The sequence below is a fragment of the Oncorhynchus kisutch genome, linkage group LG3 (assembly GCF_002021735.2).
Source record: "Oncorhynchus kisutch isolate 150728-3 linkage group LG3, Okis_V2, whole genome shotgun sequence".
NCBI classification, from domain to species: Eukaryota; Metazoa; Chordata; class Actinopteri; order Salmoniformes; family Salmonidae; genus Oncorhynchus; species Oncorhynchus kisutch.
The window spans coordinates 36,940,366-36,968,083 of NC_034176.2; the positions used below are offsets into that span (position 1 = coordinate 36,940,366).

Consider the following 27,718-nt stretch of genomic DNA (forward strand, 5'->3'; position numbering starts at 1 on the left):
CTGGACTTTGTTGTCCTTAAGCCATTTTGCCACAACTTTGGAAGTATGCTTGGCGTCATTGTCCATTTGGAAGACCCATTTGCGACCAAGCTTTAACTTCCTGACTGATATCTTGAGATGCTGCTTCAATATATCCACATATTTTTTCCTCATGATGCCATCTATTTTGTGAAGTGCACCAGTCCCTCCTGCAGCAAAGCACCCCCACAACATGATGCTGCCACCCCCATGCTTCACGTTTTGGATGGTGTTCTTCGGCTTGCAAACATAACGATGGTCATTATGGCCAAACAGTTATATTTTTGTTTCATCAGACCAAAGAACATTTCTCAAAAAATTATGATCTTTGTCCCCATGTGCAGTTGCAAACTGTAGTCTGGCTTTTTTATGGCGGTTTTGGAGCAGTGGCTTCTTCCTTGCTGAGCGGCCTTTCAGGTTATGTCGATATAGGACTTGTTTTACTGTGGATGTAGATACTTTTGTACCTGTTTCCTCCAGCATCTTCACAAGGTCTTTTGCTGTTGTTCTGGGATTGATTTGCACCAAAGTACATTCAAAGTACATTCATCTCTAGGAGACAGAACGCGTCTCCTTCCTGAGCGGTATGACGGCTGCGTGGTCTCATGGTGTTTATACTTGCGTACTATTGTTTGTACAGATTAACGTGGTACCTTCAGGCATTTGGAAATTGCTCCCAAGGATGAACCAGACTTTTGGAGGTCTACAATGTTTGTTTTATTAGGACTTGGCTGATTTCTTTTGATTTTCCCATGATGTCAAGCAAAGAGGCACTGAGTTTGAAGGTAGGCTTTGAAATACATCCACAGGTAGACCTCCAATTGACTCAAATTATGTCAATTAAAGCCATGACATCATTTTCTAGAATTTGCCAAGCTGTTTAAAAGCACAGTCAACTTAGTTACCTAAACTTCTGACCCATTGGAATTGTGATACAGTGAATTACAAGTGAAATAATCTCTCTGTTAACAATTGTTGTCATGCACAAAGTAGATGTCCTAACCGACTTGCCAAAACTATGGTTTGTTAACAAGAAATATGTGGAGTGGTTGAAAACAAGTTTTAATGACTCCAACTTCCGACTTCAACTGTACCTGCTATGTTTTGCTGTTCACACGTCGCATATAACCCTCCTGTGGGTATTGTTTAGCTTTTGCTGTGATAGATATTGATATTTTATGATTTCTATGTTTTGTTATCATTATCATTGTATATTGTGTAATGATTTGTGTTAAATTGTATTTGATTTAGGAAACCGTTTGAAGTTGTACATTCTTGAAAATGTGCTTTGCCTTTCAGTAAATACCCTGTTCATGTTAAATGGCATGATCTGTGTGTTCTTCCCTGTATCTCTGAACTTCCCCGTTTTCTTATCTGCTAACAGTTCCAGTTATCATTAGCCCTCTAGAGTCGATTGACGCATTGGTGCATCAATCTAAGAAACATAATAAAAGAATCTCCCCTTTGTCGTCGGAGGCGTCTCAATCCACTGCATCCACCGATGTCGCACTTCCGCATCTGCGATGAAAGGAGGCAGAGCTAGAGCCGTGAGGACATCCCGAAAAATATATTATTATCTACTACTATTATGACCACTCTATGGAAAGGGGAAACTCTCACGAACACGATGACAGGTGTCACGGGACTCTTCTGAAGGAAACCGGTATCAGTTAAAACATGATGGAAGTATGAAGGTAGTTTTGTACCTACCCAAAAAAAGGGGTTAAATATTTGTTTAAAAAATGATATATATACAGTACCAGTAACATGTTTGGACCAACCTACTCATTCAAGGGTTTTCCTTTATTTTTTAAATATTTTTTTTTCTACATTGTAGAATAATAGTGAAGACATCAAAACTAGGAAATAAAACATATTGAATCATGTAGTAACCAAACAAGTGTTAAACAAATCAAAATATATTTTATATTTGAGGTTCTTCAAAGTAGTCACCCTTTGCCTTGATGACAGCTTTGCACACTATTGACATTTTCTCAACCAGCTTCATGATGTAGTGACCTGGAATGCATTTCAATTAACAGGTGTGCCTTGTTAAAATCTAATTTCTGGAATTTCTTTCCTTCTTATTGCGTTTGAGCCAATCATTTGTGATGTGACAAGGTAGGGGTGGTATACAGAAGATAGCCCTCTTTGGTACAAGACCATGTATATATTATGGCAAGAACAGCTTAAATAAGAGAAACGATAGGCCAACATTACTTTAAGACATGAAGATCAGTCAATGCGGAAAATGTTCTTCAAGTGCAGTCGCAAAAAAACATCAAGCGTTATGAAACTGGCTCTCATGAGGACCACCACAAGAAACAAAGACCTAGAGTTACCTCTTCTGCAGTGGATAAGTTCATTAGAGTTACCAGGCTTAAAAATTGCAGCCCGAATAAATGCTTCACAGAGTTCAAGTAACAGACACATCTCAACATCAACTGTTCAGAGGAGACTGCGTGAATCAGGCCTTCATGGTCGAATTGTTGCAAAGAAACCACTACTTAAGGACATCAATAATAAGAAGACACTTGCTTGGGCCAAGAAACACGAGCAATGGACATTAGACTAGTGGAAATCTGTCCATTGGTCTGATGAGTCCAAATTGGAGATTGTTGGTTCCAACCGCCCTGTCTTTGTGAGACTCAGAGTATGTGAACGGATGATCTCCGCATGTGTGGTTCCCACCGTGAAGCATGGAGGATGATGTGTGATAGTGTGGGAGTGCTCTGCTGGTGAGATTGTCTGTGATTTATTTAGAATTCAAGGCACACTTAACCAGCATGTCTATCACAGCATTCTGCAGCAAAACGCCATCCCATCTGGGTTGCGCTTAGTGGGACTATCATTTGTTTTTCAACAGGACAATGACCCTGCACAACTCCAGGCTGTGTAAATGCTATTTGACCAAGAAGGAGAGGGATGGAGTGCTGTTCAGATGACCTGGCCTCCACAATCACCCAACCTCGACCCAATTGAGATGGTTTGGGATGAGTTGGACCGCAGAGGGATGTAAGAGCAGCCAACAAATCAAATCAAATCAAAACTGATTTGCCACATGCGCCGAATACAACAAGTGAAGACTTTACCGTGCCAACAGTGCAGTTCAAGTGAACCAACAGTGCAGTTCAAGTGAACCAACAGTGCAGTTCAAGAAGAAGAAAATATTTACCAAGTAGGCTAAAATAAAATGTTATAATAAAAATTAACACAATAAGAATAACAATAACGAGGCCATATACAGGGGGCACATGTACCAAGTCAGTGTGCAGGGGTACAGGCTAGTTGAGGTGATCTGTACATGTAGGTGGGGGCGAAGTGAAGGTAACAAACAAACAGCGAGTAGCAGCAGTGTACGGGGGGGGTCAATATAAATTGTCCGATGGCGGTTTTTATGAGTTGTTCAGCAGTCTAATTGCTTGGGAGTAGAAGCTGTTGAGGAGCCTTTTGGTCCTAGACTTGGAGCTCCAGTACCGCTTGCCATGCAGTAGCAGAGAAAACAGTCTATAACTTGGGTGACTGGAGTCTCTGACCATTTTATGGGCTTTCTTCTGACACTGTCTATTATATAGGTCCTGGATGGCAGGAAGCTTGGCCCCAAACTTAATGATGGTGTTGGAGTTGTGTTTGACCACGCAGTTGTGGGTGAACAGGGAATACAGGAGGGGACTAAGTACACACCCCTGAGGGGCCCCAGTGTTAAGGATCAGCGTGGCAGACTTATTGTTGCCTACTCTTACCACCTGGGGGTCGGCCCATCAGAAAGTCCAGGATCCAGTTGTAGAGGGAGATGTTTAGTCCCAGAGTCCTTAGCTTAGTGATGAGCTCCGTGGGCTCTATGGTGTTGAACGCAGAGCTGTAGTCGATGAACAGCATTCTCACATAGGTGTTCCTTTTGTCCAGGTGAGAAAGGGCGGTGTGGAGTGCGATTGAGATTATGTCATCTGTGTATCTGTTGGGGCGGTATGCGAACAAGTGCTTAGCATATGTGGGAACTCCTTCAAGACTGTTGGAATAGCATTCCAGGTGAAGCTGGTTAAGAGAATGCCAAGAGTGTGCAAAGCTGTCATCAAGGCAAAGGTTGGCTACTTTGAAGAATCTAAAATCTAAAATATATTTTGATTTGCTTAACACTTCTTTGATTACTACATGATTTAATATGTGTTATTTCATAGTTTTGATGTCTTCACTATTATTCTACAATGTAGAAAATAGTAAAAATAAAGAAAAACCCTTGAATGAGTAGGTGCGTCCAAACATTTGACTGGTACTGTGTACAGTGCCTTGCGAAAGTATTCGGCCCCCTTGAACTTTGTGACCTTTTGCCACATTTCAAGCTTCAAACATAAAACTGTATTTTTTTGTGAAGAATCAACAACAAGTGGGACACAATCATGAAGTGGAATGACATTTATTGGATATTTCAAACTTTTTTAACAAATCAAAAACTGAAAAATTGGGCGTGCAAAATTATTCAGCCCCCTTAAGTTAATACTTTGTAGCGCCACCTTTTGCTGCGATTACAGCTGTAAGTCGCTTGGGGTATGTCTCTATCAGTTTTGCACATCGAGAGACTGAAATTCTTCACAAAAAAATACAGTTTTATATCTTTATGTTTGAAGCCTGAAATGTGGCAAAAGGTCGCAAAGTTCAAGGGGGCCGAATACTTTCGCAAGGCACTGTATGTATATATATATATATTTTTTCAGATCTTTTTTATATCTCCTAGATATAGGACAAAACTTCAAAACCGTGTTCCTTATTGTGTATTTTTTGACTGTCTTTTGCCATTAATGAATATGTTATTCAATGAGTTTCTCTGGGCTACAGTAGTAAAGGCCAAATTCAATATTTTATCAAATCCTAAAATGTCAAATCAAGTAGCTAAATGATTTATAGTATGACCATCTTAAAACAATTCTATATGTCAGCTTGGAACCCCCCGCAATAGCTTAGACTTTTAAGAATGAATGCTGTATCTTTGAATGAGGCAGGAACACCATAGTCTACTTTCACCCCTGACTATAGTTTTCCTCAGAGTGTGTTGGGCTGTGGTTCTCATTGGGGCAGTTTTGTAGTATATTAATCAGTGCACAACTTCTAAAATAAATCCCCAATGCTGTAACAGCAAGCCACAATGTTACAATTTTAGATGTAAAAAAATCTCGTTGAAATGTATGGCTGTGAACACATACCGTAGGCTGTATGTTGCCGTTAAGCGACATTGCCACAGCTTGAAGAGACTGTAACCCAGAAACAAAACCCACTTCCTCCTGAGAGAGAATAAAGGGAGACCAGTGGTTAAGTGACACTGGTGAATGGTTCGTCGTTTGAAACCTTCTATCGTAGAGCACTTGCTATGATATACCTACCTGGAGAGGGGGTATTTACAGTGCGGCGAAGTATTAGATTAGCAGAACATGTATCTAGAGGGAAGTAGAGGGAACATGAAAGAACGTGTTTTGACATGTTGAAAAAAAAATGAAAAGATAGATTAGCAGCTATACAGGAAGTAGGAAGTCAGATACAGAGAGGTTTTAGTGTGACAGACAGACTGGAGATCTACAGCAAAACCCCTCATACATGTGTGTGTGCTGTGTGTATATATGTGAGTGTGTGTGTGAGTGTGTGTGTGTGTGTGTGTGTGTGTTGTGAAGTGAGATACTGATCTTTTCTATGAAGGAGGAATAATGTCTCTCAAGCTACCTCGGAACTGGGACTTCAGTACCCTCAAAGCTGAAACATCTAGAATAGGTAAGTTACTGGATGTTATCCTAAACATTTAGCTATTCTTGGGAGTCATTGCATTTGCGTAAATAGGAAAATGTGTTGTTGTATCATCAGTTGCATTGTACACTAGTGCATGTGTGTTACATGCGTCTATGAAGAGGTATAGAGACTGGACCTGTGGGTTTAACGGCCCAGTGCAGTCAAAAATACCACACTTTGTGGTTGGAATAATAACAATTGCTGTGAAATTGTGAGAATGTAGAAAAAAAACGCGTACAATTTCAGCCTGTTTTGGTGGGATGGAGTTTTGGCTTGCCTGGTGATATCACCAGGGAGTACATTAGCTACTAGACCAATAAGAGAGTTCTAAACCTCTCTGCCAATAACAGCAAATGTTCAGTTTTCCCCTCCCCACTCTGACCATTCCCAGAGTCCGTGCAAAATTCTTGCTTGAGAAATGGCTCTTTCCTAAGAAGCTACTTTTGTTTCTTTTTGACCAGTTTAATTTAAAACAATCACATTAAGGTACTTAATTGTTACCCAGAAATGATTTGATAATGAGATAAAAACAGCTGCATTGGACCTTTAAATTTGATCTATCTTAGTGGGTATGACCCCAAGTCAGAGACGACTATGATGACACACCGAATGCATTTGAGTAATCCAAAATAACTGAAAGTAATCAGATTACGTTACTGAGTTTGTGTAAATCCAAAAGTTACGTCAGTGATTACAATTTTGGACAGCTAACTAACTAGTAACTATAATGGATTACATTTACAAAGTAACCCAGCCATCCCTAGACATGAGGTTGACTGTGGCACTGTGTGTGCCAGCGGCATACTGAGAGTGTTTTATTTAGACTGTTGTTCTTATACTTGGTTATATTTCTGTGTTAAGCTGTGTTTGTGGTCCAGGGCCCTGGCTTACAGAAGGATCATGCACCTGATTACAGCAGGTGTGGTGCACCTATAACTTAACAAAACAGTGCATGAGTGCATGTGAATACATATATAGCCGTTATAGCCTTATATGGCAATGTCATGACTTCATGCTGAAACTATTAGTGGAATGGTGCAGTTGTCCTCAACCTGTCAGTAAAAACAGTGTGGATACTTCTATTTATGATGAACAGGTTTATGTAGTTTAGTGGATACACATCAGCATTGCTGGGAGACAAGTTACTTGTTATTTCCATGAAAAGAAGTGACTTCTTATGCTACGGGGGCCACCCCTCATAGCCTGGTTCCTCTCTATGTTTCTTCCTATGTTTCCAGCCTTTCTAGGGAGTTTTTCCTAGCCACCGTGCTTCTACACCTGCATTGCTTGCTGTTTGGGGTTTTAGGCTGGGTTTCTGTACAGCACTTTGTGATATCAGCTGATGTAAGAAGGGCTTTATACATTGATTGATTTGATTGATTGATTGATTGATTGACTTCTATGGTTGCTTAATTTATCACACGGTATACTTTACCAGTCAGTTACTCACAACCCTGAGATCTTAACCCCAGTCCTCATCTCAAGAAAATGTAGTGCTATAGTTCAGGCAGCAAGGCGTTTCTCATTTTCTATGTGCCCTTTGGGTACTTTCAGCAGGAAGTTGATGAAATGTCAGAACAGTAGCTGTGACTCTGCAGACTCGTGTGTGTGTGTGTGTGTGTGTGTGTGTGTGTGTGTGTGTGTGTGTGTGTGTGTGTGTGTGTGTGTGTGTGTGTGTGTGTGTGTTTGTGTATGAGAGTGACTGTGTGAGAAGGCCTGATGACTTCTATAATTTCTCTTACACCTGTACACTGTACACACATTTTATCTACGGCATGGCTACCCTCGATTGTTCATCAGAGGATCAAAAGCCATACATGTCAATGGCATTATATAGGGATAAGAAATATGTACACAGAATGAATATGTATAGTAATGCAACTGAATGGGGCCAGTGTGTTCTGTCATTTCAACTGCTGAAGTTAGAACGCTATTCCCTATTTAGTACCCTACTTTTGACCAGGGCCCATAAAGCTCTGGTCAAAAGTTGTGCACTGCATAGGGAATAGTGTGCCATTTAGGACTGGTCTCTAGGGGTTAAATATTCATGTAACTGAGATCCTTATTTGGAACTACATGTATTTCTGCTGACTCTTTGTACACTCAATAGGATTGTGCCACGGCCACGCACTTTCAATCCCTCACTATTCCCACTGACGTGAAAGAGCTGGCATTCTTGCAACAAGCTCCGTTTGATTGAGAAGTTGAACATCTTATTCATGCCTCCATTGGGACTTCTGGGTCTAGGAGGTCCCGCGTCCAGTTGAAAAGGTCCTCAAGGGTCTGCGTCCGGTTTTCCTTTTTTCGTGGCGTCTCATACTTCACTGTGTGTGGGCCAGAGGTTCGTCCAGAGTCCTTTGACATGGCCCTCTTCAAGGGATGACGCTGTTAAAACAGACCAAAGGGTCTGCGTTTTAGGTGGGGGCCTTCAAAGTAATTCCCCCATTGATGCAGTCACTTCCTGTTTATATAGCCAGGCTCGTCTTCTTCTCTTCTTTCATCTGGCCTGGGAGATCACGGTGAATTACACAACAAGTGAGCGAACGCTCTCAATCACAATCACACCATCTGTCCGGCGAGCTACAGTACCACCCTGCGTGCCAATCCATGCGTGATTTTCTCTCTCCATCGTGTGCCACGTAGCCTACAACTCGACCCCCATCTCCAGCCGTTCATACTCCAGCCTTCATACTCTTCCGTTTATCTCTCTCATGCTCTCTTCTGAGATCATCCACAGACAACTTAGACAGTAAGTCATCATGTTGTTGAGCAATGACTGGCCTGTTAGTAAAGGACAAATGACTCAACCGTGTCTACATTTAGGCCTAGTTGAGACCATGTACTGTGTTATTGTTCCTGTGTTGCCCTTCCCTGTAGTCTATTGTACATGATTGTTGAAGGCACAGTGTATTTGTAGGTCACTATTTTCCTACCATTGAACAATCACGACTAGAATCTAGAAGCATGTACCTTAAACAGGAAGCTTGGCAGGTCAGACAGGGGCGGCCTGTTTCCTGTCAGGCCACCACTTCTATCTGCCGCAAGTCAGATTGATACGTGTTCAAACTAATAAAAGAGGAAGACCTGACTTGACGGATGTTGAGAGCCTTGTTGACATCCTGGCTGTGTTTAGTGTCTCTTAATAAGGCTCTCGTTAACAGAACGGCTGTTCTGTTTGTTTCTGCTCCGCGGCAGCGCGGTCTAGGAGTGTGATGCCTGGAGAGGGCAGCCCAGGGTTAGGCTCGCCCGGCTCCACCAGGAGGTCCATGGAGAGGCCTCTGAAGGCTGGCTGGCTGAAGAAGCAGAGGTCCATCGTAAAGAACTGGCAGCTGCGCTACTTTGTGCTGAGAGGAAGCACACTGACCTACCATAAAGACGAAAAGGAGGGGACTGTCCAGGTGAGAGATGAGGTAGAGAAGAAGGCAGATCGGTCTGGGCTGTAGTTATAGCCTTTAACTTTGGCTTTTCCTGATCTGGTCATGTGGTTAGGAAAACCTTCAAGCATCCAAACAACACTACTGCTGTCAATATTCAGTTAGCATGTTTCCATCTTTATTGAAGTCCTTCCCTGTGTTTCCTGTAGCCTAGACATGTATGCGTTGTTTACTAAGATGTCAGTGACAGTCTGTCTCTCTGTCCCCAGGGTGTAATCCAGCTGAGGTTCAGTAAAGTCAACGAACTCCCACAGAATCAAGATGATCCAGGGAAATTCCTCTTTGAGATTATACCACGTAAGCAGAAGACGGTCTCAGTCTGTCTCTGACTCTGTCTCTGACTCTGACTCTGTCTCTGACTCTGACTCTGACTCTGTCTCTGTCTCTGTCTCTGTCTCGCTCGCTCTCTCTCTCTTGCTCATTCTCTCTCTCTCTCTGTGTTCTCAATTCAATTCAATTCAAGGGCTTTATTGGCATGGGAAACGTGTTAATTAACATTGCCAAAGCAAGTGAGGTAGATAATATATAAAGTGAATATATAAAGTGAAACAAACAATCAAAATGAACAGTAAACATTACACATAGAGAAGTTTCAAAACAATAAAGACATTACAAATGTCATATTATATATATACAGTGTTTTAGCAATGTACAAATGGTTAAAGGACACAAGATAAAATAAATAAGCATAAATATGGGTTGTATTTACAATGGTGTTTGTTCTTCACTGGTTGCCCTTTTCTCGTGGCAACAGGTCACAAATCTTGCTGCTGTGATGGCACACTGTGGAATTTCATATGGGAGTTGATCAAAATTGGATTTGTTTTCGAATTCTTTGTGGATCTGTGTAATCTGAGGGAAATATGTCTCTCTAATATGGTCATACATTGGGCAGGAGATTAGGAAGTGCCGTTCAGTTTCCACCTCATTTTTTGGGCAGTAAGCACATCTTGCCTGTCTTCTCTTGAGAGCCATGTCTGCCTACGGCGGCCTTTCTCAATAGCAAGGTTATGCTCACTGAGTCTGTACATAGTCAAAGCTTTCCTTAATTTTGGGTCAGTCACAGTGGTCAGGTATTCTGCCGCTGTGTACTCTCTGTGTAGGGCCAAATAGCATTCTAGTTTGCTCAGTTTTTTTGTTAATTCTTAGTTCTTTCTCTCTTTCTCTCGCTCTCTCTCTCTCTGTGTTCTCTCTCTCTCTCTCTCTGTGTTCTCTCACTCTCTCTCTCTCTTTCCCTCCATCTCACCATGTCTCTCTCTTTCCCTCCATCTCACCATGTCTCTCTCTTGGTCTCATCTCACCATGTCTCTCTCTCTTTCCCTCCATCTCACCATGTCTCTCTCTTGCCCTCCATCTCACCATGTTTCTCTCTAGTCATCCATCTCACCATGTCTCTCTCTTTCCCTCCATCTCACCATGTCTCTCTCTTGGTCTCATCTCACCATGTCTCTCTCTCTTTCCCTCCATCTCACCATGTCTCTCTCTTGCCCTCCATCTCACCATGTCTCTCTCTTGCCCTCCATCTCACCATGTCTCATTCTTGTCCTCCATCTCACCATGTCTCTCTCTTGGCCTCATCTCACAATGTCTCTCTCTTGTCCTCCAACTCACCATGTCTCTCTCTTGGCCTCATCTCACCATGTCTCTCTCTTGTCCTCCAACTCACCATGTCTCTCTCTTGGCCTCATCTCACCATGTCTCTCTCTTGTCCTCCATCTCACCATGTCTCTCTCTTGTCCTCCAACTCACCATGTCTCTCTCTAGTCCATCTCACCATGTCTCTCTCTAGTCCTCCATCTCACCATGTCTCTCTCTAGTCCTCCATCTCACCATGTCTCTCTCTTTCCCTCCATCTCACCATGTCACTCTCTAGTCATCTATCTCACCATGTCTCTCTCTTTCCCTCCATCTCAGCATGTCTCTCTCTTGGTCTCATCTCACCATGTCTCTCTCTCTTTCCCTCCATCTCACCATGTCTCTCTCTTGCCCTCCATCTCACCATGTCTCTCTCTTGCCCTCCATCTCACCATGTCTCTCTCTCTTTCCCTCCATCTCACCATGTCTCTCTCTTGCCCTCCATCTCACCATGTCTCTCTCTAGTCCTCCATCTCACCATGTCTCATTCTTGTCCTCCATCTCACCATGTCTCTCTCTTGGCCTCATCTCACCATGTCTCTCTCTAGTCCTCCATCTCACCATGTCTCTCTCTTGTCCTCCAACTCACCATGTCTCTCTCTTGGCCTCATCTCACCATGTCTCTCTCTTGTCCTCCATCTCACCATGTCTCTCTCTTGTCCTCCAACTCACCATGTCTCTCTCTTGCCCTCCATCTCACCATGTCTCTCTCTTGTCCTCCATCTCACCATGTCTCTCTCTTGTCCTCCATCTCACCATGTCTCTCTCTTGTCCTCCAACTCACCATGTCTCTCTCTAGTCCTCCATCTCACCATGTCTCTCTCTAGTCCTCCATCTCACCATGTCTCTCTCTAGTCCTCCATCTCACCATGTCTCTCTCTAGTCCTCCATCTCACCATGTCTCTCTCTTTCCCTCCATCTCACCATGTCACTCTCTAGTCCTCCATCTCACCATGTCTCTCTCTTTCCCTCCATCTCACCATGTCTCTCTCTTGTCCTCCATCTCACCATGTCTCTCTCTAGTCCTCCATCTCACCATGTCTCTCTCTTTCCCTCCATCTCACCATGTCACTCTCTAGTCCTCCATCTCACCATGTCTCTCTCTTGTCCTCCAACTCACCATGTCTCTCTCTAGTCCTCCATCTCACCATGTCTCTCTCTAGTCCTCCATCTCACCATGTCTCTCTCTTTCCCTCCATCTCACCATGTCTCTCACTTGTCCTCCATCTCACCATGTCTCTCTCTTGTCCTCCAACTCACCATGTCTCTCTCTTGTCCTCCAACTCACCATGTCTCTCTCTAGTCCTCCATCTCACCATGTCTCTCTCTAGTCCTCCATCTCACCATGTCTCTCTCTAGTCCTCCATCTCACCATGTCTCTCTCTAGTCCTCCATCTCACCATGTCTCTCTCTAGTCCTCCATCTCACCATGTCTCTCTCTAGTCCTCCATCTCACCATGTCTCTCTCTTGCCCTCCATCTCACCATGTCTCTCTCTTGGCCTCATCTCACCATGTCTCTCTCTTGTCCTCCATCTCACCATGTCTCTCTCTTGGCCTCATCTCACCATGTCTCTCTCTTGTCCTCCAACTCACCATGTCTCTCTCTAGTCCTCCATCTCACCATGTCTCTCTCTAGTCCTCCATCTCACCATGTCTCTCTCTTGTCCTCCATCTCACCATGTCACTCTCTAGTCCTCCATCTCACCATGTCTCTCTCTAGTCCTCCAACTCACCATGTCTCTCTCTAGTCCTCCATCTCACCATGTCTCTCTCTAGTCCTCCATCTCACCTTGTCTCTCTCTTGTCCTCCATCTCTTCATGTCTCTCTCTAGTCCTCCATCTCACCATGTCTCTCTTGTCCGCCATCTCACCATGTCTCTCTCTCATCCTCCATCTCACCATGTCTCTCTCTCGCCCTCCATCTCACCATGTCTCTCCCTCACCCTCCATCTCACCATGTCTCTCACTCGCCCTCCATCTCACCATGTCTCTCACTCGCCCTCCATCTCACCATGTCTCTCTCTCTCGCCCTCCATCTCACCATGTCTCTCTCTCGCCCTCCATCTCACCATGTCTCTCTCTCGCCCTCCATCTCACCATGTCTCTCTCGCCCTCCATCTCACCATGTCTCTCTCTCGCCCTCCATCTCACCATGTCTCTCTCTTGTCTCTCTGTTGAGAGAGGAATGAAAGATATACCTTTCAATCTATGTATGATGTTTCCCAGTATGTTGGAGAGTCATACCCTCTCTGTATTCCAGGCAGCAGTGGTGATCGGGAGCGGCACCCGTATGTCCTCATGGCCAACTCCCACAGTGAGATGGAGGAGTGGGTCCGCACGCTGCGCAGGGTGGTTGGAGCACCCTCTAGTGGAGGTACAGATAGTCTGCTGACATTAAAGGACAAGAGTTTTCCCTGACCAAGGGACCTGACCAGGAACAAAACATATAACTAGGACCCAGAATAGGTTTTACCTGGTCAGGTCACATGGTCAGGAAAAAGCGGGTCTCTAGTCATCTGAACTTATTTTCTTGACTTTTGGTTCAAGGACTCTTTTTCGAATTGTCCTCGGGGCCCATGACATAAAGCCGCAACTCATGAGGAACTAGCCACAAACTTGAAAAACCCTGTCTCTGATTCTCCAGTTTGGTCTGTGACTTACTCTAACCGCTCTCCTTCCCTCTCAGCAATATTTGGCAAGGGCCTGGGTGATACGGTAACCTACGAGCAGCGATTCGGCCCCCACATGGTGCCCATCCTGGTGCAAAAGTGTGCAGAGTTCATCAGAGAACACGGACTAAGCGAGGAAGGCATCTTCAGACTGCCGGGACAAGACAACACAGTCAAACAGTTTAGGGACGCGTTCAACGCCGGAGAGAGACCTTCCTTCCCAATGTGAGATGCCTCAGCGCTGAACTAAGCTAAGCTAACTTACATAAGAGCGTTTGAAGGAACGTTCAAGGGCGCCAACATACAAACAGACAATTATTACGCCCTTTTTATACAAACTGAAATCCCGTTGGCTTCTTTTCTAAAGGTTGCATAGTAAGATGAGAGAGATGCAGTGAGGATGATAGTACAGAGATGCCTGATACACTTTTCTGCTGTTAGTGCTCTGTGGCTTACACCACATCCTGTCCTAGTAGACAGAGAAAGAGAGTTTTATAAGAACCTTCTCCCCACGCGGAACTCTCTATTGTGACACATTTGTTGAAAAGGGGGACAAACAGATTTGTAGCTGGATTCAACACAAAATAGAAATACACTCAGCACAACTGTATGTTATTGTGCGTGTGTGCGTGTGTGCATGTGCATGCATGTATGCCTGCATGTGTGTGCACGTGCGACTGTGTGTGGGTGTGCTCGTGCACTGTTTCTGACTGTTTTGTGCCCTGCAGTGACACAGATGTCCACACGGTGGCGTCGCTGCTCAAGCTGTACCTGCGGGAGCTGCCTGAGCCGGTGGTGCCTTGGACACAGTACCAAGACTTCCTGGACTGCAGCCCCATGCTGGACCCCAACAGTGCTGCAGTAGGAACTACTATTTACTTCAATAAAGAAGTTAGCCAAATATTCTTAGAAATCAACATGTCCCCTAGGCTACAATTTGTGATTTAGCTCCATATCTGTCCACTGTGCCAAAATGACTACATGCAGGCCTGCTGAGTAAGAGTAGGTTAGTTGAACTTTGTATATTCCAACTCCCTTTCCACCCAGGGTCGTGAGAGACTGGAGAAGCAGATCAGCCTCCTTCCTAGAGCCAACTACAACCTCCTCAGCTACATATGCAGGTGAGCTTATACTTACACAATCACACATCAGGGTAGGGAATATTCAATTGAATGACGCATCATAGAACCTATTGACGAACGAGCTTCTATTGAAACATTTGAAAAGCAATTTGATTACTACCCTGTGATGATTAGTCTACAGCTTTTGCTCATACAGCATTTTGTGTTTGACCCCCCCAAAAATAAAAGCATCTGCATGGTGAGTGATTCTAAGTCCTAACTAGGGCACGTTATAAGGTATAATTTGGTACTCACCCTGTGTGACTTTGCTGTCTAAACTGTGAACTGTGTCTGTGAAGGTTCTTATTTGAAGTGCAGCAGAACTCCAAGGTGAACAAGATGAGTGTTGAAAACCTGGCCACGGTCATTGGGATCAACCTGCTCAAGCCCCAGATTGAGGACCCCATCACCATGATGAAAGGTGAGACCAGACCACTTGGGCTAAGAAATTGCAGTGTGAAACCCGGGTTGACGTTAATTCCATTTTAATTCCAGTCAATTCAGAAAGTAAACCAAATTCGAATTCCAGCATTTCCTCATTGAAAAACATTGGAAAGAATTTGAATTTCAGTGTACTTCCTGAATTGACTGGAATTGAAATGGTTTTGACCCCAACCCTGGTGTGAAAAGGCCTTTAGTGCATGCTGTAACGGGGTGTAATTGTCATTATCAGCAGCAGTAGGCCTATGCCTTTATTTTGAAAGTCATACATTTATTTTGACATACTGCTGCTTGACGCAATGACAAACTGACCTTACTGTACAGTTTGATTATTTATGAAATGAAGATGCATAGATACGGTATCATTTATGTCAACAAATGGTTTCTGTATCCTCGTTCCCTTTCAGATCTGTCTTTTGTATGAACCGACTGTGCGCTTGGCTATGTCTCTCCTCACAGGTACTCCTCAGATCCAGAAGCTGATGACAGTGATGATCAGGCAGCACGAGGCTCTGTTCCCGCCGTCTAAAGACGTGGCTCCTTCACCCCCCATCGAGAAGAGTGACAAGAAGAAGAACAGCGCTCCACGCAGCTTTGTGGGCTGGGAGTCTGCTGAGGTAACAACATCACACAATAATTTTCAACGCAGCCCATAGGGCTCTGGTCAAAAGCGGTGCACTATAAAGGGAATAGGGTACTATTTGGGGCGCAACCTTAAAGAGGTTCTTCTCTTATTTCATACTGGGAACGTGGTACAACACATGCACAATTAAAGGAGTAGTTACACTTCTGTAAATGTCCATGTGTGTTGCAGTGTGTAAGAATACTTTAAATAAAGCTTGATTCAATTTCAGAATGTTTTGGAGAAGAAATTGATATCTCTCTCTCATTTTAGGTCTGTGGTCTAAATCCATTCTGTCTGTCCCTGCAGTGTGAGGGGTCTCTGTCCGAGTCTCCAGAGGAGGAAGAGGACGCAGACACACTGGGGCCAGATCCAGTGACCATCTCCATCCCCGAGGCAGGGCCCCAGCAGCCCCATGCCCCATCTTCATCCTCAGCCTTGGACCCCTGGTCCGGGAGCCCCCGCAAACGCACCCAGACCCTGCCCACCCTGAACTGCCCAGTCCCCGGGATGGCCGGCAAGCTGGAGGCCATAAAGTGCTGGAGCCACATCAATGAGTGCAGCGAGGAGAAAGGGGAGAAGGGGGAGAAGACTCTCTCAGAGGACATCTTTAAGATCCTGGACCTACAGAGGACCTCTCTGTTCGGAGAGGTCCAGAAGAAGGCCGGGGAGGACAGAGGGACGGCCAGGAGAGGAAGTGACATCACAGTCACCTATGATGACATCACAGTCCCCTATTCCAAACCCAGCAGGGACCCCCAGCGGAAGTCTCAGCCAGCGACCCCTGAGAAGGAGACAGAGGCCAGAAGAGCTGGGGTTTCATCTTCAGCCCAGCAACCAGACAGTAAGGTTGAACAGCAGGAGGACAGACGGGGAGACACAGAGCACCTCGTTACCAGGTCTGTATTATGGAATACTGTCTCTTTCCCAAATGACAATCTACTCCCTATATAGTGCACTACTTTGACTAGGGCTATAGGGAATAGGGTGTCCTTTAGGATGCGGAATACTATTTTATTGGAAAGGACACGATGTCAACACAAGTATACTGTACTCTGCATTCATAAATGCAATCTCTCTCCCTCTCCTCTCCCCTCCCATGCAGCCTGCAGCAGAGGAACAGAGAGCTGAGTGCCACAGTAGCGGAGCTGCAGTCTGCCCTGGATACAGAGAAGCGCTGTGTGTCTGCTCTGGAGATCCGGCTGAGGAACGCAGAACGCAGCCGAGACGAGGCCCAAAGACGCAACCAGGAGCTGGACCAGGAGATACAGCAGTTCCTCTCCAGAGAACCAGGAAGACCAACTTAGAACCACAAAGGGGCCAACCTAGATCCAGTAGTTCCCCACCAGAGAACCACGAGGGCCAACCTAGAACCCAGAACTGCCTTTACCCTTAAGTTATCAAAGAGATCCCTCAATACAGTATATGGATATTTAACATAGAGATCTATTAACAAGGGAGAGAGAGGTAGAGAGTCAGTGTTTTGGCCAGAGCTGTAACCCTGGCTGGGACCTGAAAAATGTTGCTAGCTTGTCAAGTTTGTTTGGTGGGAAAAACCATGTATAAACTCTTTATCTAAAGCAGATGTTGACTACACTTCACATTCATAGACATACAATGAGGATTGCTGCAAATGTATGTAAATGGCCTTTGCTTGGTGTAGCTGATTTTGGACGTGATGTGTGTATTATCCTATAAAATGCTGATGGTTGCTGACCATGCAGGGGCTGTTACACTTCTATTGTTGGATAACTTACAGCATGTAAATGCAATAGCTATTGGTGCATAGTGTCCAGGTTAAGATCATGTCCAGGACACTTGGACTATAATGTACTGTATTAGTATGGATGCGGATTCAATTCATAGCGCAGCGCGCTGGACAGCCAACAATACGGCTTTTAAAGGCATTTTGCCAACTTTCGCGGAGATCGCATTCATGGTAAAACGCTGCGCATGTCGGCTCAATTGTTAAGGTCCGAATCATGTTTAAATTTCTTTGATCAGCAAATAAATAAAGAAAAACAGATTAAGTTGACTGACCAACAATCTGCACAGTTTGTCATTATTATGGTTGAACTACAACCTTTTAAGGGGGATTGCATGTGATATGTGTAAATATGCACGTGAGATAGAGTGAGAGAGACAGAAAGAATGAATGAGATCAGGGCCAAAGAGAATGTCGTCACACACTGAAGGGGTCAGAAGAAAGATAGTGTAAGGCCAGTGGGAAAATGGCTGGAATGTGTGCGTATGTGTGTGCGTGTGCGTGTGTGCACGTCTGTTTGAGCATTCTGTGTGTGTACGTGTGGGAGCACGTTTGTTCGGGCATGTCTGTGCTTGTGAGAAAAACAGGGAGCTAGTGAAAGTGGGACACTGGTGTTATCAAGCATTCTTCAGCATTGCAGGAAGATTGAAGAGAGATGGGGACTGGCGGTGTACAAAGGAGGCATTGCGTAAAAGGGACCGCAGGGGAGATAACAGCACGTCTGTCAACTGTCACCCTGGAGGATGGGTAACAGGGGGGGGGGGGGGGGCGAGATCCTGTTCCCTCCCATGTCATCTCCTCCTCACTATCAAGAATGTATCTTTGCAGGTCACTGTCAGAGACTCGGGAATGAGGACCCCTGAATTCATGTGGAAACAAACAGTAGCAGCCATACAGATTCTAAAAGTGCAGTTAAATTATACGTCCGAATTGAGAATCTGGAACTGGCGGTAAGATTAATGAATCTAGCGGAGTCCATCTTTAACGGCAAATCTGAGATGACGAGGTGTTATGTTGAGGTATTGAGGGGATTCTCAGGTTTTGGAATCCCTCATTAAAATACAGTTTGTGCGTTCATCTTAAAAAGAGAGGGAAAGAAAAGAGAGAGTGGGCACGTGACTTTAAAGGGGAGGTTAGTGTAGATTACTCCTCTGGTCATTGGTCAGTGGAGATGTGTTCTAGCTTGAGCCATCCAGGTTCTAGTTCCATTGTCACCTTTGACTCCATGCTGTCTCCCTAATCACAGTGGAATGCAAGGAGACTAGTCTGCCCTTACAAAGCCCTCTCCCTCCTGCACTCCATTCTGGGCTGTGGAATCTGGACTAAAGCTGACCTCAGAACCACTGTACTGATGTCTGACGGACATGTGAGGGCCTAGCGCGGAGCACACTGGAAACTGTACGTCTTGGCTCCTGTGCATTCAATAGGCAGTTGGGCCTCTTGGTCAGACATTCAGACAGAGATAATCCATTTGAAACACTCCAGTGACATCTGCAACGTGTTCGCCAACGAAAAGAGGAAGTGCACTTAAGTGCTGCAAACTTTGAAACACAAGTGGGTAATGAGTAGATTATGGAAGAGTTGTGTTGTGTGGTCGCCTTTGTTTCCACAACAGACGAAGACACAATTTAAATTCTTGATCTCATAATACAACTTTTTTTCTCCAACTGAAATATATGCTTATCAAGTTTTTATTTTTAAATATTACAACTTATGTCATAAAATACTAATGAACTGCACGGTCATCTGCACAGTGCTGTTCTCATCAGCTGATCTCAATTGGTTTGTTATGTGTTCTCCAGACTTGCAGAAGTCCATAATTTCTCATCACTGCCCATTACATCTCACACCTCATTACATTTCAATTTAATTTGGGAAGGCACTGTCCAACAGACATATCATGTAGCATTCAACATCAATAGACCCTTTATGGATTTGTCAAAAACAAATGGTCAATGGAGCAAATTCCTGTTTCTGCAGTTCCCCCATTTACCAAACAAATAAACACATGAACAATCTTGTCTTTGCCTGGTGCTCCGACACAAAACAAAATATCCCTTTTACAAGGAACAGGCTACAGGACGTTGTTTACAAAGTCCTCATTAAGGAAGTGGTGAGATAACACACACAGACACACACACACACACACACACTCACACGCACACAGGGACACACAAACACAGGGACACAAACACTGAGAAATGCAGAGCTTACCATATCATAGATAACAGACAGAAAGAAAGAGAGCTAGAGAGAGAGAGAGAGAGAGAGAGAGAGAGAGAGAGAGAGAGAGAGAGAGAGAGAGAGAGAAGAGAGAGAACAGAGGGAGAAACTGAGAGAAAAAACACAAGGGATGCCTCCTTTGGACACAGCAAAGCCACCCTCTAGCTGGGACTCCAACTCTTTAGAAAACAACATCAAAAGGTGTGCATTAGGATAAATGGCGTGAGATCTGGAATGAGAGTCGTTTATCAGGGTTCCACACACAGCAAGAGGAACACGCGGGGAGAGCTACAGAACACAGACCTCCTCACTGGTCAACTCCAAGGGTCAACCGAACCTTTTGAGTCACCAGAGAACCGACAACCACCCGGATCAGCAAGAGAAAAACACGGTTGTTGTTTCTCACCCTTCATCAAGCTGAATCCAACCTCCAGTGGACCATTGGATTAACACATTTGATATATATAATTCTGTTTAATCTCAACATTGGATAGTCCCTGTGGATATACCATACAACACAAGAACAGTAGCACTCCTCTCCATGGCGGACAATGGGCTCTCCAGGTTAGAGGCTACCTCTATCACCAGGACCCCCTTCCCCCTGCTCCCCTTACTGCTCCTGATGTGGCCCCTGTCTGGGCAGGGCAGCCCCATCTCCCTGGCCCCAGAGAGACATCGCCCTGCTCCAGGTCTGGGAGACGGCCACGGGGGAGTCATAGACCCATCTCTGTTGGAGCAGGACAGGGACGTGGACATGCAGAGCCTGCTGGAGAGCCTCCGGACCTTCAATTTGTCTGGCCTGGGCCCTCCTGCCCAGGCACCTGGCAGTGTCCGTGTGGAGCCGCCCGAGTACATGATGGAGCTGTACAACCGCTTCGCCAACGACCACACCGCCATGCCCACCGCCAACATCATCCGCAGCTTCAAGAACGAAGGTAGAGAGCCACTATACTGTACTCTGTGTCCTTATGCCGTACTAGCTTCACATTATGCTGTGGTGTTCTTTGCTTTGGAATTTTTTTAATTAAAGTACTGTAAGCCCTTTATCCCTGTGTAATGAGAGTATTAATATCAGAACTGTTCATCAGAAATGTATTACGTATCAAAATGTACCTGTAGAAGGTCAACATGCATAGTGTAAAAAAAATTAAGTATAATTTATGCATTTTCATTTACGTTTGTTCTTCATCTTACAAATACTGTAGCACCTTACATTTTTGAGAGTCTGCCCTGTGCAAATTTAAAAAAAGTGTTTTATTTATTTGGACAAGAATATGAAACTGTGAATTTCCCATTATTCATTTAGATTTTTTTACAATAATATATTCATTCAACTTGATCTAGTTTAATGTTAATTGGGATGCTACAATTGCCTCGGAAGTGTTTTGGACAAAATCTTGGCTTTTATTGTACTATCAATTCTGCAGTGTATTCAAAGCATCAACATGGAGAACTACTGATTAATTAACAGCCTTTATCTCTGTGTATTCCTCTCCCCCAGACTCGTCTCCCTGCAGTTTGGGTAGTAGAGGGGTGAGACAACACCCTCTGCTCTTCAACGTATCCATACCCCACAATGAGCGTATCACCGCCGCAGAGCTGCGTCTCTATACTTTGGTCCAGACCGATCGCAACCTCTACGCTGGGGTCGACCGCAAGGTGACCATCTACGAGCTGGAGCAGCAGGACGGAACAGGAGAGGACAACAGAACAGCGAAGGACACCGAGAGAGGAGGAGCAGGAGGAAGAGGTGGAGGACAGGAGGAGTTAGTAGAGCTGGCATCACGGCAGGTCTATGGTACTGATAACGGCTGGGAGGCCTTTGACCTAACTGCTGCCGTCCAACACTGGCGCAAGTCAGAGTACAGCACCACCCACAGGCTGGAGGTCCACATAGCAAGCCTGACTTCTGAGGGGGAAAGAGGGCCGACACTAGCAGACGGAGAAGGAGAGGGGAGGAGGATATTCAGGGGAGACATGGAGATAGACACCAGCCCAGATGACAGACACAAACCCCTGATGATTATCTTCTCCGACGACCAGAGCGGTGATCACCGCGATGACAAGCGGGAGCTGAACGAGATGATTGGACACGAGACCTCGGAAGCGGTGCTTCAGGGTGACCTGGAGCTGAATAGGCTGTGGGGGGAGCTGGGCCGGGCAGGGGGCCAGGAAGATGAGGAAGAGGAGAAGGAGCAGGACGAAGAGGCCCTGCTCCAGATGCGCTCCAATCTGATCTATGACACGGCCTCCAGAATCCGCCGCAACGCCAAGGTCAACCAGTGTAAGAAGCAGTCGCTGTACGTGGAGTTTAAAGACATCGGCTGGGACAGCTGGATCCTAGCGCCTGCCGGGTACGAGGCCTTTGAGTGCAGTGGCATCTGCACATACCCGCTGACCAAACACGTGACGCCCACCAAGCACGCCATCGTCCAGACACTGGTGAGCATGAAGAGCCCACAGAAGGTGACGCGGGCCTGCTGCGTGCCCACCAAGCTGGATCCCATCTCCCTGCTTTACATGGATGACACCGGAGTAGTCACGTACAAGTATAAGTTTGAGGGCATGGTGGTGGCAGAGTGTGGCTGCAGATAGCTAGTCTACCCTGCTGTTCATATGGACACGGAGAGAGACATTCGTGAAGAGAAATGACAGGGTGAGGATGGAACAAGGCAAAGACTACATTTTTAAAGCAGGATTGGTATTAGAATAGATGGACTCTGAAATGAATCTAGAATCACCGTTGAGAACAGTTGACAAGAAAAACAGCTATGACATGTATGTGTATATAAGATGGATCTAAACTAAACAGTTTGTACATTGTGTATGTATAATTTGTATTTCAGGAAAATGTATATTTTGTTTTGTACAGTAAAATATCTATGATACCAATTCATAATTCTGTAATAGAATCAGTTGGATGCCATTTGAAGCTAAATAACACATTTGGAATTTGCTAAAAAATTTGAGGAAAAAAGTTTGGACCTTTAAAAATAAACTATCCTTAGGTCTCTCGAAGGGTTCCGGCAATACAGCAACCAGCCATACAGTGATGTCCAATAGGCTTAGCTGGTGGGACCACATAGGGTTCTCCACAGTTAGCTCTCCACTGACATCGATCTCCTGTCTTCCTCTCCACTTATCTCTGTTTTCCCCCTCCCTAGACGCTAACACTAATCCACACCTCATTTAGCATGTCTCCCTAACAGCAACAGGCCTCCCAAGGGAAATACAAACCTGACTGGACTGGACTTCTGGTAAGGGGCCTGCCCTCATCCTCATCCCCACCACCTCCCCCTGGCATTTAGGACAGTGGGCTGAGGTCAGGGCAGCAGTTAGGGTGGGCTGGGTTATCTCCCTCGAGCCCTCACCCACCTTCCCACATCGGCCTCAGAGTCAGTCACATGCCGTGCGAGCCACTTTCTCCCACTCCTCCGCACCGTGCCGATAAGGAGGTGTTGGCGGTGAGAAACATGTGCTCCACCACTCAGGACTGGAGGTGCTGGGGGAGCGGTGGGGGGGAGGAGAGGGGGGGATGGCCTGTCAAGATTCCATGGTTACTAATAGAAACAGATTCTACAGGCTCAACTCACTGACCTACCCCCATCATGTGCCCCCTCCAACCTCCTCTCCCTCCCTTTGTGTCTTTACCTTCCATACATCCCTCTCCCCCTGGCCCTGAAATCCTTCACGTTTAAGGAAAAGATTTCCATATATTTGGCCTGTTATCATGGACAGGCTGAGAAGATGAGTGGAGAGTATGGCACTTCATGTCTCCCCTCCCCTCCCCTGAGAGTCCTGTGTGGAGTCCTCTCTTGTTGTTCTGTGTTCTTGTAATACAAATGTAATACAGTTCTCTGCTGCTTGGGTAACGTGAAAGCCTATTTATTGATTAATTTATTGATTTTACTATGACAAGTAGGTGATTATGTAAAATTGTACAACATGGATATGCATACAGAGGGTGAACATACAGTACATACCCTGACCATATTGTAGAATATGTCTTTAATTTATAAATATTTTATGAATATTATATTTTGTTACCTGTTGTTGTGGTTCCTTTGTGAATCCTTTTGTAAAATACTGAAGAGGCGAAACTTAAACTTAGTGTGCATAGGCTTCACAAATCATTATATTTTCATACAATGAATACTTTCAAAAAGGACTATTGTACATATGTTATCATAATAATATCTGTATCGGAAACCATAATTCATTTCTCTCCTGGCCCGGCAACTATAAACAGGTTGCAAAACTGAACCTCCCTACTAGGCCTAATTATCTTTAGAAAAGAGCCCAGTTAGCACATTTGGTTTCTTGTAAGTTGCGGGAATGTATGTTTTTGGTTTCCTGACCAGTAAAACTGAAAGATTTTTAAACGTTCTGAGAACAGAAGTGAAAATGTTGCCTGTTCTGCCAACTTTTATTTTTATGTTGCAGGGAGGTTCTGATAATATTTTACTCTGGTTATTTGAAAGTTTTCCTGGGAAAGGTTTTATTAGCATTCTGAGAATGGAAATTATAGGTTGTTCGGAGGCTTTTGAATAATTTCCTTAACATTTCTCACTTTTAATAACACTGGTAACTTATTTTGGGTTAACTTTTTAGAACTTCCTGAGGTATTAATCATGCAAACACATTTATTTTTTATTGTGACACGTCATCAGTGCGATTCAAACCTATAATCCAGGCTGGAGCTAGCATGCCATGTTTGAACTATTAGGAAACGTTCTATTGAAATACCAAGAAGAAAAAATAATGTTTTTTATGTTAAGTTCCTTATATGTGCTAAAGCCAAGGAATTATCCTGCACCATTCTCAGAAAGTTGTGGGAAGGTTGTATGCAAAATAACCATAGGACAACCATGCTCTCACCAGGCTTTAAGAAACATATGGTTCTCAGAACATTATGTGCTAGCTGGGGGGGCTTTCCGGGCTGGGGGTATGACTAGGATGCATAACTCTGAGGTTAGGACTGTTGTGTACCATAGTATCAGCTCACAGGCCATAGTTTACACACGTCACACAAACACAGTGGGAAACTGACTGGAAGCCCAGCTAATGAACACAATGGATGGTCTTCCTGATGATCTGCCTGCTGCTCGCTATAACAAACTGCAGATGCAGACAGCTGCTTTGGATGGAAAACCTGTTCTTTACCTTTTTTTTGAGCGCTTAAAAAAATGGAGAAAAATGAACTATAAACATGTTTCCTTCACTTCCAATGCTCTTCCAAAAACATGCCTGATGGACTTATATCAACAACAGCAGCAGCAGTGCCAAGGAATGTTGACACTACACATAGTGAATGTAAATAAAAAGCATGTGCCCCAAAACACTGTGTAAAGATGCATGACTTTTACTTGGTAGACTGTAGTAGTAGGCTGTAGTAGTAGCAGGATGTAGTAGGATGTAGCAGTGGAATACAGTAGTGGGATGTAGTAGTATGATGTAGTAGTAGGCTGTAGTAGTAGGACATAGTAGTAGGATGTAGTAGTAGGATGTAGTATTAGGCTGTAGTATTAGGCTGTAGTAGTAGGATGTAGTAGTAGAATGCAGTAGTAGGATGTAGTAGTAGAATGCAGTAGTAGAATGCAGTAGTAGGATGTAGTAGTAGAATGCAGTAGTAGAATGCAGTAGTAGAATGCAGTAGTAGGATGTAGTAGTAGGGCGTGGTAGTAGGCTGTAGTATTAGAATGTAGCAGTAGGATATAGCAGTAGACTGTAGTAGTTGGATGTAGTAGTAGGACATGGTAGTAGCCTGTAGTAGTAGGATGTAGCAGTGGGATATAGTAGTAGACTGTAGTAGTTGGATGTAGTAGTAGGATGTAGTAGTAGGACGTGGTAGTAGCCTGTAGTAGTAGGATGTAGCAGTGGGATATAGTAGTAGACTGTAGTAGTTGGATGTAGTAGTAGGATGTAGTAGTAGGAAGTGGTAGTAGCCTGTAGTTGTAGGATGTAGCAGTGGGATATAGTAGTAGACTGTAGTAGTTGGATGTAGTAGTAGGCTGTAGTAGTAGGATGTAGCAGTGGGATATAGTAGTGGGATGTAGTTGTATGATGTTGTAGTAGGATGTAGTAGTAGGCTGTAGTAGTAGGATGTAGTAGTAGGCTGTAGTAGTAGGATGATGTAGTAATAGGATGTAGTAGTAGGACATAGCAGTAGGCTGTAGTAGTAGGATGTAGTAGTATGATGTGGTAGTAGGATGTAGTAGTAGGCTGTAGTAGTATGCTGTAGTAGTAGGCCGTAGTAGTAGGCTGTAGTAGTAGGCTGTAGTAGTAGGGTGTAGTAGTCAATCAAATTAAATCAAATGTTATTTGTCACATGCGCTGAATAGAACAGGTGTAGGTAGACCTTACTGTGAAACAGGGCCGTAATTATAATATATATTACTACAGCCCAATATTAAAATATGCTATAAATGTCCCCCACAATATATTGATATAAAAAAAAATAGAAATCTATATGTGCGTGGTTGCCACCTACGACAGGCAACCACGCACCGCCGTCTGAAATAACCATTAGCAAATGTTCATAATCATAACTAAACATAACAAATTGCCATTATTATTACTACCGGTTCCAGTATTACGGTGTACTGCAGTTCTGCGTGTGGTTTGTCCAAGTGAAGTTGCCATACCCCAGCAGAAGCCGTTGCTCGACTGCTGTGGCTAGGTAAAATCAGTGTCAAACACTGTACTGTCTCTCTATTTCATTACTTTCATGAGTGTTACGTAGGCTATATCACTGTCGATTGTGATAGTTTTAACGTCAACACGTCATTTTGCGCCGGAACTGTAATTGTGGAAATAAATAATATTTCGTTAAAAAGTTTCAGTAAATGTATGTAGTGGAAACAAACGTTTTTGGTGAAAACGGGCCGATTTGCGAGTGCTAATCAATCAACCATCACTAACGTTAGCTATCATAGCTAACTTACCTGGAAAGTTAATTAGCCACACATTCATCCAGCGACCAACAATGGTGCTCACCGGCGTATTCAACTAACGTTAATGTCTGTATTACGTTATATTTGTCAGAAAGCCCAGGTGAAGTCTGAGTAAAGTGTCAATCGTTTATGTTGCGCTGCATGTGTAATTTATGTAGACAGTAGTAGCTTTCATTTATTGCATATTCGTATAGTATACTGTATAGCTGTACTTGATTATGATAAATAGCATTATTAGTGGTTGTTTGATTAAAGTGCAAGCAGTTTTATTACAGTCAGCTTTTATTCACAGTGAGTGTCATGAGCAAGAGGAAGGGTGGCAGTGACATTCGTAAATTTTTCTGGGCAGCCCCAGAAAATAAGAAAAGTAAGTTGAGAGCAGTGAGAAAATGAGTACCAGTCAGCTGTTAGAGGTATACAGTAGTAGAAGAGATGAGTCAATGTTTCTTGATATAATAGTCATTGCCATTCAGATCAGAAATGGTTAGTAATCCATTCCTGAACATCATGGCAAGAAACACCACTTGTTTACTGATAATATTTATTTCATGTTCACTCTGGTGCTTTAGAGTAAAGTGAGAGAGAGAGGGAGAGGGAGAGAGAGAGTACGAGGATGCCGACAGGACAGGGAGAGCAGGTGACATGGAGGTGAGTGAGAAAAGGAGCACATATTGATGGTTTAGACCGAATAATGACATCACAGCATTCTAGTCCTAATGTTCATTTAAGCTGAGATATTCCTCTTAAGTATGCCTTTTCGTGTGTATTTCAGATAATACAATCAAGCAGGGAGAGTGAGTTTGAGACAATGACAGACAGAGAGAGAGAGAGAGCAGACAGGCAGGCGAAGATGAAGGTGCAGGAGAGGGTGGTGAGGAGCTTGGACCTCGCCCAAATCATCCAAATGTGAATGTCATACTTAGTCAAACCCTATCAAATTCCACAAGCTGTAGCAGCTTGAAAATGACGGCTACGGGAACGTAAGAGGGAGAAGAGTTCTGATTGCGGTCCCAATCACTCACTCAAGGATCCCACCTTGGATCTGATGAACTCCGGAAGTCCCC

The 27,718-nt window shown here is 44.3% G+C and overlaps 2 protein-coding genes across 3 annotated transcripts; both read left to right on the top strand.

The window, feature by feature from the left end:
- The first annotated feature begins 5,291 nt into the window (after positions 1–5,291).
- Positions 5,292–17,759, top strand: LOC109882085 (rho GTPase-activating protein 25-like). Of its 2 annotated transcripts, none has more exons than XM_020474187.2 (11): positions 5,292–5,775; positions 8,986–9,188; positions 9,434–9,521; positions 13,121–13,234; positions 13,547–13,754; positions 14,258–14,390; positions 14,577–14,650; positions 14,950–15,071; positions 15,551–15,708; positions 16,023–16,612; positions 16,819–17,759. In XM_020474187.2, the coding sequence occupies exons 1-11, from the start codon at positions 5,712–5,714 to the stop codon at positions 17,018–17,020; spliced, it is 1,956 nt and encodes a 651-aa protein (XP_020329776.1). In that variant the 5' UTR covers positions 5,292–5,711; the 3' UTR covers positions 17,021–17,759. The 2 variants fall into 2 exon arrangements, with proteins under 2 accessions (XP_020329776.1, XP_031661217.1); XM_031805357.1 differs by having other exon boundaries at positions 5,332–5,775; positions 8,952–9,188; positions 16,819–17,753.
- A 2,061-nt stretch (positions 17,760–19,820) lies between these two features.
- On the top strand, positions 19,821–25,040 carry bmp10 (bone morphogenetic protein 10). The gene is made up of 2 exons (XM_020463433.2): positions 19,821–20,636; positions 21,203–25,040. The coding sequence occupies exons 1-2, from the start codon at positions 20,243–20,245 to the stop codon at positions 22,294–22,296; spliced, it is 1,488 nt and encodes a 495-aa protein (XP_020319022.1). The 5' UTR covers positions 19,821–20,242; the 3' UTR covers positions 22,297–25,040.
- The last annotated feature ends 2,678 nt before the right edge of the window (positions 25,041–27,718 follow it).